The sequence below is a fragment of the Ctenopharyngodon idella genome, chromosome 20, assembly GCF_019924925.1.
Source record: "Ctenopharyngodon idella isolate HZGC_01 chromosome 20, HZGC01, whole genome shotgun sequence".
Lineage (NCBI taxonomy): Eukaryota > Metazoa > Chordata > Actinopteri > Cypriniformes > Xenocyprididae > Ctenopharyngodon > Ctenopharyngodon idella.
The window spans coordinates 30,825,029-30,837,239 of record NC_067239.1 but is presented as its reverse complement, the minus strand read 5'-3'; the positions used below and the strand labels follow the sequence as shown (position 1 = coordinate 30,837,239).

Sequence of the window (12,211 nt, the reverse complement as noted above, 5' to 3'; positions counted from 1 at the left end):
AAAATCATTTGTGTATTAGACTACAGTCATGAGAATTTGGTAAATGTGTTTAATTCATGAAAATAATATCATAATGAAAATAAATTCTATTTGTGCCTTAAAACCACTTCCTTTTCTTTATGCAAGGTATTTCCTATTGTTTGACACTGTGGTTAAATACAGCCGGAACACAAAAACAGATTTAACCCTAGAGCTGCTTTCTGAAGACTGTCAAACAGAGACACCTGGCGGCCAAGAGCGGAACTACTGTTCTTATTACACAACTATAACTGCCTATTTTAGTGCATCTAAAACTCTGTTACATATTCATAATCGAAAACTCTATGATTTTTATTTTATTTTGCTGAATATTAAAAACAGCCAAACCAAGCAAGCGCTCGATAAACACTAATATTTCCATGTCCATATGTAAATATGTTCCCGCCCCCAATCTTTATAACACTAAGATTGTTCCGGTGCGTGAAGTTCATGGCGCGAGGCTCTTAAAATACAAAAAACGCCTTAGTAAGGAAACAGGAAGATAATAATCGCGGATTCATTGGTTCTGGTTTGAATGTATATGCGGGATTAAGTTCAAGAACGAGATACATTTCCTCATTAAAAGCTATTGTACGACTTCTGAAGACTTTGATATAGCACATCATATGACTACTTTTATAGTGCGTTTCTGTAATTTTTTGGTCGACACCGTCATTCACTTCCATTTTGTGGACAAGCTCTGCATTTTCGTTTGTGTATTACGGACACAAATACATGAGGGTGAGTACAGATTACTTTTTTCAAGTAACTAGGAAAGTAACGCAGTTACTTTATCGAATAAGTAACGCAAGTTACTTTGTTTTCCCATTTATTGACTGACAGCTCTCTTGTCCTCGTGTTGAGAGAAATTGGGAGTAAGTGCAGAGTGCAGACCATGCTAATAAGTAAAAATGACTTTAGTTAAACATCACATTTGTTTAATTTTTTTTTTTTATTGCTGAAGTTGGAGTGTTGAACTTTCTTCAGAATGGCAGCACAGCTGAAAGGTTTGTTTGAGCTGCGCCCTCTACTGTACAGGCGTGAATTTGCATTTCCTTCAGCCTGAGACTTATTCATTTCACTTTTGGTGTGAAAGGGCCTTAAAGGAACACTCCAATTTTTTTGAAAATAGGCTCATTTTCCAACTCCCCTAGAGTTAAACAGTTGAGTTTTACCGCTGCGTAATATTGCGCCTGCTGCACACATGGTACGGCAGCAAAGTTCCTTGATTATTACGCCGGAATGAGAGTATAGTTCCTAGCCATATCGGCCTAGAAAATCGCAACTTTTCATTTTCCGTCAGTCTTGGTACACGATGTAACTACAGAAGAGTCAAGTTTTAAATAGGAAAAATATCGAAACTCTTTGGTCATTTTTGTGCGAGATGCTAACGGTCTAATCAGATTCAATGAACTATGCTAAGCTATGCTAAAAGTGGTACCGGCAGACCTGGAGATCGGCTGAATGGATTCGAAAACTCAACTGTTTAACTCTAGGGGAGTTGGAAAATGAGCCTATTTTCCAAAAAAGTGGAGTGTTCCCTTAACATTTGCTACTTTTTTAGCGAGTAACTAGTGCTGGGTAGATTACTTACAAATTGTAGTCGGTTACTGATTCCAAATTACATGATAAAAATGATAAAAATTGTAGTTAGTAATGTATTCCATTACATTACACATTTAAGGTAATATAATCTGACTATTTTTAGATTACTTTTGACCTAACTTGTTTATCACATTGAATAGGATAATCTTGTACCATATTGATATAAAAATACAAAGAGAAAGAAAATATATTCCATTCTTTGTTATCAACAACATGAATTGCATTAAATATTAAATTACATCAGGGTTTCCCAAATTGAGGGTTCCCCAACACTGGCTATAAGAACATATTGGTCATTTTAGTTCATGTTAGCTTTAGTTCCTGTAAAGCCTGACATATGAAATAATAATAGTCAGAAAAATATAATTTTTTTTAAAATGGAACTGTTTATTGAAGCTTTAGACAAAATATTTTTATAGATATTGATATTTTAAGATAATGATATTCTTACTCTGTATCTGCCAATAATGTCTTAGTAATATATTTAAATGCTTAGTTTTATGATCAAAGCTCTGTAGTTTTAAAATATATATATATAATGAAATACAATGATGACTGAGAGATGAACAAACCTTTCTCAAAAGCCTGATGGATCATATTTGATACATTTTAACATGATTTAAAAAAAAAAAAAAAGTCTTAAAGTCCCTCTGTAGTCAATAATTTTATCCCTTAAAAAACTCATCTTTGATCACCAAAATGACATATTTAAACTTAAAAAATTTCTTCATGCCATAAAATAGCTTAAATGTATAATACACCCTTGCCTCATTTAATATTTTCGCGGATCAATGAATATGCAAATTAGCCCCGCCTCCACTCGCTCGCACCAACTCAGAGATCCACTCGGTCAACTTACTGAGGTAAAAACGCTGCACAATGGTATCGCTCTTTACAACGTCGGACACATAATGGTAATTAATATGATTAGCCTTTTGCCTGACTATGTTATCAAACAGCTAATAATGTGTTGCTAATGTTACACAAACCATGTTCCTGTTTGCCATGTCAGAGTCAGACATCTGCCTTCTAACAATTAGTATCTTAGAAAACCTTTGAACAACTTTCCACGTCAGTGGAGAAAGACATAGTTCATCATACACCTGTCATATTGCTAAATCTACATGATTTTTCATATCAACAGAACCTGGCTTCTCTCGAGATTCCCTTGCTAGTTTACTGTTAATGATATGCTAAAGCCCACCGGCACGTTGACGTGATTGGTTACAAGGTAGTTTGTGACGTCACAGACGCCAGTGATTTCAAACCGCGGGTCTTTTTTCTTCACTGCAGTTTTAAGGAGAAAATGCTCAGTAATAGGGCTGGGTAAACAATATCGATTTCTCGATTTTAATCGATTTTCATTTTTACGAACCAATATCGATTCTTAAATCCCAAGAATCGATTAGTCTAGTCTGTTTTCAGTTGATGAATGAACAGAACATGTAGCGCGCCTCACATCCAATAAATCGCAATAATCTTTGTGCTGTTACTTTTGATATGAAGCAAAGTCTCAGATTTCAAATGACGTCCATCTTATTATGAGATTCAAAAAATAAATACCATTTTGGCGCTGTTTAATGTGGCGTGACAGATCGCTGTAGCGCCTCAGTTAAAGAGAAGCGGCAGCACGAGCGCATGTGAACATCCTCTCCTCCGCTTTAATACCAGTTACAGTGTGAAATAAACATGAATAAACATCTGAAGGTATGTTAAAATATACAGTACAACTTACCGAAATCCGTATCATGTCTCGTGTAATACCTCAATCAGTGTTTCAACCGCGGAAAGACGTCAATAAAACAGCTTGTAAACAATGTCACGTAACATATTCAGTGACCATAAACTCATTAGTCAGCTAGAAAAATGAACTATAGAGAGCAGCATTCTGATAAATATAGCTATGCACCGTTGCATATTCATTATAATGTTCTTCAATATTTAATGCATGTTTGAATAAATCAGTTATGACAGCCATGATTTACATGAAAAAAAAAAAAAATGAATTGGAGTAGAAATAGAATTATGTAATTCTAAACTTTATAAAAATACCATAATTGAGTTTAATTTAAGTGTTTGTATATAAATAAGTTAATATTAACCTTTAATATTATAGTAAAGTATACCCCATGTGTAGTTTACAGCATTAGTTCAGAGATTTTTTTCCTCTAGAAAATTTGCCATGTACTGTAAGTGATATACTACATCCAAAATAATCAATATCGAATCGAATCGCAAGCATGTCAATAGAAATTGAATCGAATTGTGAAAATTGTGTCAATACCCAGCCCTACTCAGTAATGGTGTTTACTTATTATTTTGCACATGGATTGTCTTAAAGCATATTAAAGGGATAGTTCACTTTGAAAATGAAAATTCAGTCATCATTTACTTACCCTCAAGTTGTTCCAAACCTGTATACATTTCTTTGTTCTGCTCTACACAAAGGAAGATATTTGGAAGAATGTTTGTAACCAAGCAGATCTCACCCATCATTGACTGCCATAGTATATTTTTTTTCCTACTATGGTAGTCAATGGTGGGTGAAATCTGCTTGGTTACAAACATTCTTCCTTTGTGTACAGCAGAACAAAGAAATGTATACAGGTTTGGAACAACTTGAGGGTAAGTAAATGATGACTGAATTTTTATTTTTGGGTGAACTATCCCTTTAACACCATAGATATAAACAACATTAAAAACTTGATTTTCATCACAGGGGGTCTTTAACAGAATGACTTTATTGGTGAACTGTAAACACCAAAGTTCATCTTAAATCTGATGATAGCGCGTGAGTGCAGGCGAGACCTGAACAGCACGTTGTGGTTTAACTCATTTAAGCCTTGCCAATTTAAACATTAAAGCACAAGAAGACGCGAAATAAAACTTGCGCGTGCTGTGACAAGATTTGAGTATGCACTCATCCGAAGCATGCACACTTAAAGCTGCGTCTCAGACAGTGTGCAAATATTGACTTCTCTTTCAAGTCTTGCGCTCGAATGGAAAAATTCACACAAAAATTGTCAACATTGCGGTCTTGCATAGGACTCTGGCAAACATATTAGGTGAGTGAACGTAAACAGTCGAGAAACTGGATCCGTGCATTGTCTTAAAGTGACAGCAGCCTAATATTCCTGCTGTGTTTTTAATGATAAACAAAAGACAAGGAAATCACTCACTGCTCATGACTAAATAGCTTTTGTAACTTTAATAATGATTATTCTTTATTTATACAGTGAAGGTTATTTGCAATGTTTTACATTTGATTCAATTCCTGCACCTGAAAAGCAGTTCATTTTGTGTATTTGTGCTGTTGCTTGATTATTATTCTCTTTATTTTTATTTGACAGTAGTCATTTTTTCCCCCTGAAAATAGCACATGCCGAAACCATGACCCTAAAACAGTGATAAAAACTAAACATGAGTAATTTGAACGACTTCAATTTTTTTTTGAAGTATTAAAATTTGTTTGAAATGAATGAAAAAGAAAACAGCAAAATTCAGGTTTCACCTTGTGTTTTAATTTCTGAAAACCAATACAACACAAGCCTGTACTCAGGCAAAGGTCTTTCCCCTTCCATGCAGAATGAAATCATGCTTGATTCAATCCAGCACAGCCAGCAGACTCAGTATCAGTGAAACACAGTGCTTATTGTGCTCAGACAATACTGCAGCAACCCATTGATCCATGAACATATGTAAAAAACAAAAGTACATAATGGCTCAAAACAGAGCAAAAGTGGACAGTACGCTTTAGTTACACATTATGATACTTTTAGGAATCATTACTGAGATCAGGTAAACCTTCTACAGGTCAGAGAGAACGATAAGATGTTATGGAATGATTACGGAAAATTGACTGGGGAATTAGAGACGGATGGATTTAATCGACTTCCTCCATGCGAGAGGCGTCATCGTCTCCTTCCAGAGGTGGAATCTCTTCAGGAGCGGGAGCGGAGCTCGGCTCTTCAACAGGCACGTCTTCATCTTCATCAATACCTGAACAAAACAAAGGTTGATGCGAATTAGGACTTACCCAAATACAGCAGGAAAACAAAAAAAGAAACGCAAGTTAAACTTACCCAATCCCAGCTTGATCATTCTGTAGATACGGTTTGAGTGTGTCTGAGGATCGTCCAATGAGAATCCAGAGGAAAGCAGCGCAGTCTCGAACAGGAGGATGACCAGATCCTTCACGGCTTTGTCGTTTTTATCTGCATCAGCCTTCTGCCTCAGAGTCTCCATGATGGGATGATCGGGGTTGATCTCCAGGTGTTTCTTGGCCATCATGTAGCCCATGGTGGAGTTGTCCCGCAGGGCCTGAGCCTTCATGATCCTCTCCATGTTGGCCGTCCAGCCGTAAGTGCTGGTCACGATACAGCAGGGGGAAGAAACCAGCCTGTTTGATACGGTGACCTGGAGAACAAATCAGACATCAGCATGAGGATCAGGTGTTAAACAAGCAAGCCAAGTTTAGGGTTGCTTGATCATTGTTAGTCACTCAACACAAATGCGTTTGTCAACTAAAGGGAAAACCATTATTAGTTTTAAAGACGCACACAAAACCGGAATCAACATGTTTTCACACATTTGAGTCTGCAGGCACAATTCCAGCACATGAAGCAGCGCAAACGTCCATTATGTAAACTTACCATCTGTGCAACTCTGACTAGGAATCCTGTTTACAACACAATTTTGAAAAAATTAATGCCTAATTTAAGTGGACGTAGGCTAAAATTAATTTCACTGTTATTGAACTGAATGACACTATTGTCTTTTAGAGCTTCTTTACAGCAGAATTTGAATGTGTCTCAGTTAGCATCACTGGTTCTGCTACTTTCCTGGTTATTATTGTGAAGCCATTTTGAAACAATCTATATTGTATAAAACGATATATATATAAATAGTGACTTAAGGGTGTGATAAGATCTCATGCCGTGAGATTAAAATGTGACAAGCGGTGAAAAGCGGTCTTGCGATATTGCCATGACGGAGTGTGAGGGTGAAATTGATAGAATATGCCACCGCTCCGTTTACACTATGCCTCCGCTGTCATTTTGCTTTTTATAGAAATAATCACTTAATTCAGTTGGATAACAGTCACTTCAATTCCATCCAGCTCATCCAACAGGAGCAGCAGAGTCGTACGTCGTGCAGCAGGAATCACTGATCACGTGATGAGTGTAAGTGACGAGATGACTGACAAGACCATGGCGGAGGATTCATGCACAACAGAGCCTAAGTGTCTGACAAATATCTTGTAGAATTCGTGCTATTCAGAGTATGTGTGATCGTGAAATTGAAAGTAAAACGCGAGCGCATTCAAACTCGATTTCGATACCCCTTATGTTGAAAGCGGCTCCCTGATGCATGCAAATATCTCCCAATATGAAAGCTATCTTAGGCTGGGCTGTGTAGTTCTCGTAATCTCGTAATCATTTCCCATCTCGTTTCGTTCTCATGAGCTAACGGTCTCATCACACCCCTACGACTTAGTATATAAAAGGTGACAACTCGAAATGAATGAAAATGAAATCAGAGTAAATCTTGTGTAAATAACTGGGTTCTTAAGAGGTTCAAGTTGCGTTTTGCAAACATACCTTCTCTACTTTCTTGTCCAGAATCTCTTTCATGAGCTTGCAGAGGTTCTCAAACTTGGCCTTGTCTTCCTCCATCTTTTTCTTCTCGTCTTCATCCTCAGGCAGCTCCAGTCCCTCTTTGGTGACGGACACCAGAGACTTGCCATCAAAGTCCTTCAGCTGCTGGACGCAGTACTCGTCGATGGGCTCGGTCATGTACAGCACCTCGAAACCTCTCTTGCACACACGCTCCACAAAAGCGGAGTGGGCGACCTGGTCTTTGCTCTCACCTGGAGAAGAATGACAACATTGTTAACATATCATATCGCAATTTTTGTTTTTACTCATTGCATGTATAGTCCTAGTTTAAAGGCAGGTTGATGCTGATGAAATCTTACCAGTGATGTAGTAGATAGATTTCTGGGTTTCCTTCATACGGCTGACGTATTCTGTGAGGGAGGTCATCTCGTCGCCGGACTGTGAGCTCTGATAACGCAGCAGTTCTGACAGCTTCTTGCGATTCTGAGAGTCTTCGTGGATGCCCAGCTGGAGTTCACAACAAATGTTAATACCGCTTTCAATCAATCATATCTTCATTGGAGGTAACAGTCTAAAAATGTAACTTACTTTAAGATTCTTGGAGAACGCGTCGTAGAACTTCTTGTAGTTTTCCTTGTCCTCGGCCAGCTCAGCAAACAGCTCCAGGCACTTCTTGACGATGTTCTTGCGGATGACCTTGAGAATCTTGCTCTGTTGCAGCATCTCTCTGGAGATGTTGAGGGGCAGATCTTCAGAGTCCACAACGCCACGGATAAAGTCTGGAGGGGACAACGATTGGAGGAAGGAAAGCTTTTAGTGATCTTGCACCTTTTAAACCTTCACATCGCGAAGACAAAGTTTAGCAGCATTTGCAACTTTTGTAACTGTACAAAAAGCATCATCAGCAGGAAATAATGTTGAGCAGGACTTTTATAATCCATCAAGATTGGATGAGGAAAAAGCTCTTTTGACAACTTTTCCCGGACTGTTACGTCAGCAGAAATCAAAAAGGGCAATTTCTTATTGAATTTAAAAGGTATAAAGTTGACCCCATAATGAAAGTTGTCATTTAAAAATCCCCCTCGTGATTTCAAATTCATGAGACTTCAATCTTCAAAACACAAATTACGATATTTTTAATGAAACTCGAGAGGTTTTGGTTCCTCCATTGAAAGTCCAGGTAACCAAAAAGGGCATAAAAGGTATCGCAAAATTAATCCATATGAATCAAGCGGTTTTATCCAAGAGATATGATTGCTTCGTATGATTAATAGATTTAATTTAGGTTATTTACTTACATCTAAACAATGATCACTATTACACATGGTATACATGGAAATTCAAATGCTGAAGCTTCCTTGTTTACCATGTGATGCACTATTGTATGCGTTTATGTGAATAAAAGCCTAAATTAAATCTGTCATGCAAAGCGATTGCATCTCTTCACAAGATTCTGATTCAACCACTTGATTCATATTACAATGACTTTATGGATCTAAGTTTTGGTTACCTGGACTTTCAATGGAGGAACAGAAACCTTTCAGGTTTCATTAAAAATATCTTAGCGTTTCATAGATTAATGTTTTATGGGTTTGAAACATGCGAGTGATTTAAATGAAAATATTCACTTGTGGGTGAACTATCCCTTTAAGGGCAAAGCTACTTACTCAGATACTCTGGGATGAGCTCCTCACAGCTGTCCATGATGAAGACCCTTCTGACGTACAGCTTGATGTTATTCTTCTTTTTCTTGTTCTCAAAGAGGTCGAAGGGGGCGCGGCGAGGGATGAAAAGAAGAGCGCGGAACTCCAGCTGACCCTCCACAGAGAAATGCTGCAGGACAAATGTATAAAAGTTATTTAATCAATTCTCAAACATTTTAATTTGAATATTGTTCTGTAGCATCTATTACGTTACCTTGACAGCCAGGTGGTCTTCCCAATCATTGGTCAGGCTCTTGTAAAACTCTCCGTACTCCTCGTTGGAGATGTCGTCAGGGTTGCGGGTCCAGATGGGTTTGGTTTTGTTCAGCTCCTCCTGGTCGATGTACTTCTCCTTGATCTTCTTCTTTTTCTTCTTGTCCTTGTCTTTGGAGTCCTCTTCATCATCCGAGCCGACATCTTCTATCTTGGGTTTGTCTTCACCTTCCTCCTTTTCCTCTTTCTCAGCCTTCTCCTCTTTCTCCTCCTCTGCCTCATCGTCACTGATCTCCTTGTCGCGTTCCTTCTCCACCTGTGTGGAAATTGATATTTTATTATTAGTCTTTGCAATACAGAAAGTAGGTTTGCACGATTAATCAGAATAAAACCGAAATCACAATACGGCTCAAATCACAACATGCGCCCATCATTTTCCCATGTTTGAGCCAATTTAATCCCCCCCGCCCCCCAACACTAATGAAACCGAATCCCACTTACGAAGAGAGTGATTGGGTATCCGATGAACTGAGAGTGTTTCTTGACCACTTCCTTCACCCTCTTCTCCTCGACGTACTCGGTCTGATCTTCTTTCAGGTGAAGAATGACTCTGGTTCCACGGCCAATGGGCTCACCTGGAGATTGACAGGTGTGTGAACATCAACATCACCCTTAATACAGCATGTGTGTCTTCAAAGATAAGCTGATAACATACCATGGTCAACCTTGACTGTGAAAGAGCCGCCAGCGGATGACTCCCAGGCGTACTGCTCATCATCGTTGTTTTTAGTGATGACCGTGACCTTTTCAGCCACCAGGTAGGCAGAATAGAATCCTACACCAAACTGCCCAATCATGGAGATATCGGCACCAGCCTGGAAAGATAGGAAAAAAATAAAACGTTAGAGACTAAATTTAATGTAGACATATTGATAAACAATGGCAAATACATCACCTGCAGAGCCTCCATGAAGGCCTTTGTCCCGGACTTTGCGATGGTACCCAGGTTATTGATGAGATCGGCTTTGGTCATTCCAATACCGGTGTCAATAATGGTAAGAGTGCGTTCATGAACGTTGGGGATGATGTCGATCTTCAGGTCCTTGCCACTGTCCAGTTTGGTGGGATCTGTCAAACTTTCATACCTGATTTTGTCAAGAGCCTGTTGAGTGGAGACAACAAAATTGGTTAATAGCTGAAACTACATTATATCAAAATGTAAAAGACCACCACAACTTTAACGATAACGAAACTGAGAAATTACATCGTTGAATTATATCGCTTGACAGCCAATCCTGCATTAAGAGCTCGAGCATTTAAAATGACAGACGACAAAACTGTAGAGAACATTATCATACTTTGATGTGGACGCTAATATAGTTATATTATTGGTATAAACAGGCCTTTATTTCTTAATTCAGACAAATATTAGACACTAGGAAAAACAGTCTATCATGGGTCTTACGTCAGAGGCGTTGGAGATGAGCTCCCTGAGGAAGATCTCTTTGTTGGAGTAGAAGGTGTTGATAATGAGAGACATCAGCTGGGCGATCTCTGCCTGAAAGGCAAAGGTCTCGGCCTCCTCATCTTGGCGCATTTCTTCAGGCATCTGAGGGAATAACAGATTAAGTTCAAGTTTATTAAATCCATCAAAAAGGTTTGACACATTTTAAAATAAGTGCACATTATTAGTGATTTTGTTTTATGTTCATATGTCCAAGTTGGACATATAAAAAGTCAGTAGGTTCGTTAAAAGAAAATGAAAGTGAGATTCATTTCCATCAGTTGTAGTACTCTACAGTTACACAAGAAAAACAGGCCCACGAGAGGCCCGGATGCGGAAGAACATGGCGCAGAAGGACAATGAGCGCAACACGTGTTTTACTGCTGCAATCCTTGAGATTAAACCGATTTAGATGCGTATCGCTTATTTTAACTGAACGGAATAAATACCATTTTTCGTGACACTTCTTCAACAACTTTAAACGGCATATAGACTAAGTTTAATTAAAGAGATACGATGGCTTTTAATAATCCAACCACCCAGTCGGGTCATCTGCGACTCTTCGCAGTGTGACGGCGAATAAATATACATATGAATTATTGCAAAATAAATGACCAAGGTGCTATAATAGATGACCATTAAGAACACGAGCATCAGTTTTACAGCACTGTAAACCATTGCACCTGTTCGTCAACTCATTAAATAGCCATAAAACACAATTTAACATTATATCCGACATTAACGTACGAATTGTTTTAAAAGACAAACAAATAAGTCTCATGACAAATGGCGGTTTCTGAATGTCGGGGAAAAGTGGCTCTTAACCGGCATCCGCATCATTACAGTACCGGCCAAATAGCGATTGAAATAAATGATGAGCAACCCGATTAAACATCATTCTGCTAGTTTCTATTAGTTCCTGAAATCATATGGAATCGTTTTAGACTGAGATCGAAGGTTTACCTTGGTTAGTTTCGTTGATTTTTGATGGTTTAATCGCCACAGAAACAGCTGATCTCCCCTACACTGATACTCAGGGAAGCAGAGGAGAGAACCCCGCGTGCGCGGCTCTTTTCTTTATACTCCGCCTATGAATGTGCGGCTGTATCCCTCCGCGCTGACTCACTGCGGGCCACTTGCACGCTTATAACAAAGAAATATACTCTTTTATCTGTGTAAATTGCATTTATTCACTGTCACAAGTGCAGTGCTTTTACTAGCTACATTAAATATAAATAACTGGAATAATATAGTGATATCTTAATTTAGAAATGATTAGAAAAACAACAAAAACGCAATTTTACAACTTGAAAACGTCTAGAGATAATTATTGGAGATTGGTAGCGAGAAAGGCCTCGGAATGAGTCGATTTTTATTAAAACATAGCAGGTTTATAATAAAAACCTAACGATTTCCTTGCGCATATTTATAAATAAACGCTAAACATGATTCTTTGTAATAGTCTTAAAATCTGAGACGTTCATAGACATTAACAAATTTTAGGTAGTAAGACAATGACCGCTGAACAGTTATAAAATCAGGTAATATTT

General features: G+C 38.2%; 1 protein-coding gene across 1 annotated transcript; it reads right to left on the bottom strand.

The window, feature by feature from the left end:
* Window positions 1–5,122: 5,122 nt before the first annotated feature.
* Window positions 5,123–11,787, bottom strand: hsp90ab1 (heat shock protein 90, alpha (cytosolic), class B member 1). The gene is made up of 12 exons (XM_051874670.1): window positions 11,625–11,787; window positions 10,623–10,766; window positions 10,113–10,319; window positions 9,873–10,032; window positions 9,659–9,792; window positions 9,159–9,473; window positions 8,909–9,074; window positions 7,830–8,020; window positions 7,601–7,748; window positions 7,224–7,492; window positions 5,706–6,039; window positions 5,123–5,622 (listed from the first exon to the last, which is right to left on the bottom strand). The coding sequence occupies exons 2-12, from the start codon at window positions 10,764–10,766 to the stop codon at window positions 5,507–5,509; spliced, it is 2,184 nt and encodes a 727-aa protein (XP_051730630.1). The 5' UTR covers window positions 11,625–11,787; the 3' UTR covers window positions 5,123–5,506.
* Window positions 11,788–12,211: the final 424 nt, after the last annotated feature.

Bases quoted from the DNA above. Each gene is read 5' to 3' on its own strand.
- hsp90ab1 (XM_051874670.1), bottom strand. From the start codon at position 10,766: ATGCCTGAAGAAATGCGCCAAGATGAGGAGGCCGAGACCTTTGCCTTT. The intron at 10,320-10,622 runs GTAAGACCCATG...TCCACTCAACAG, and splicing joins TCATCTCCAACGCCTCTGAC to GCTCTTGACAAAATCAGGTA. The intron at 9,474-9,658 runs GTAAGTGGGATT...ATTTCCACACAG, and splicing joins GATACCCAATCACTCTCTTC to GTGGAGAAGGAACGCGACAA.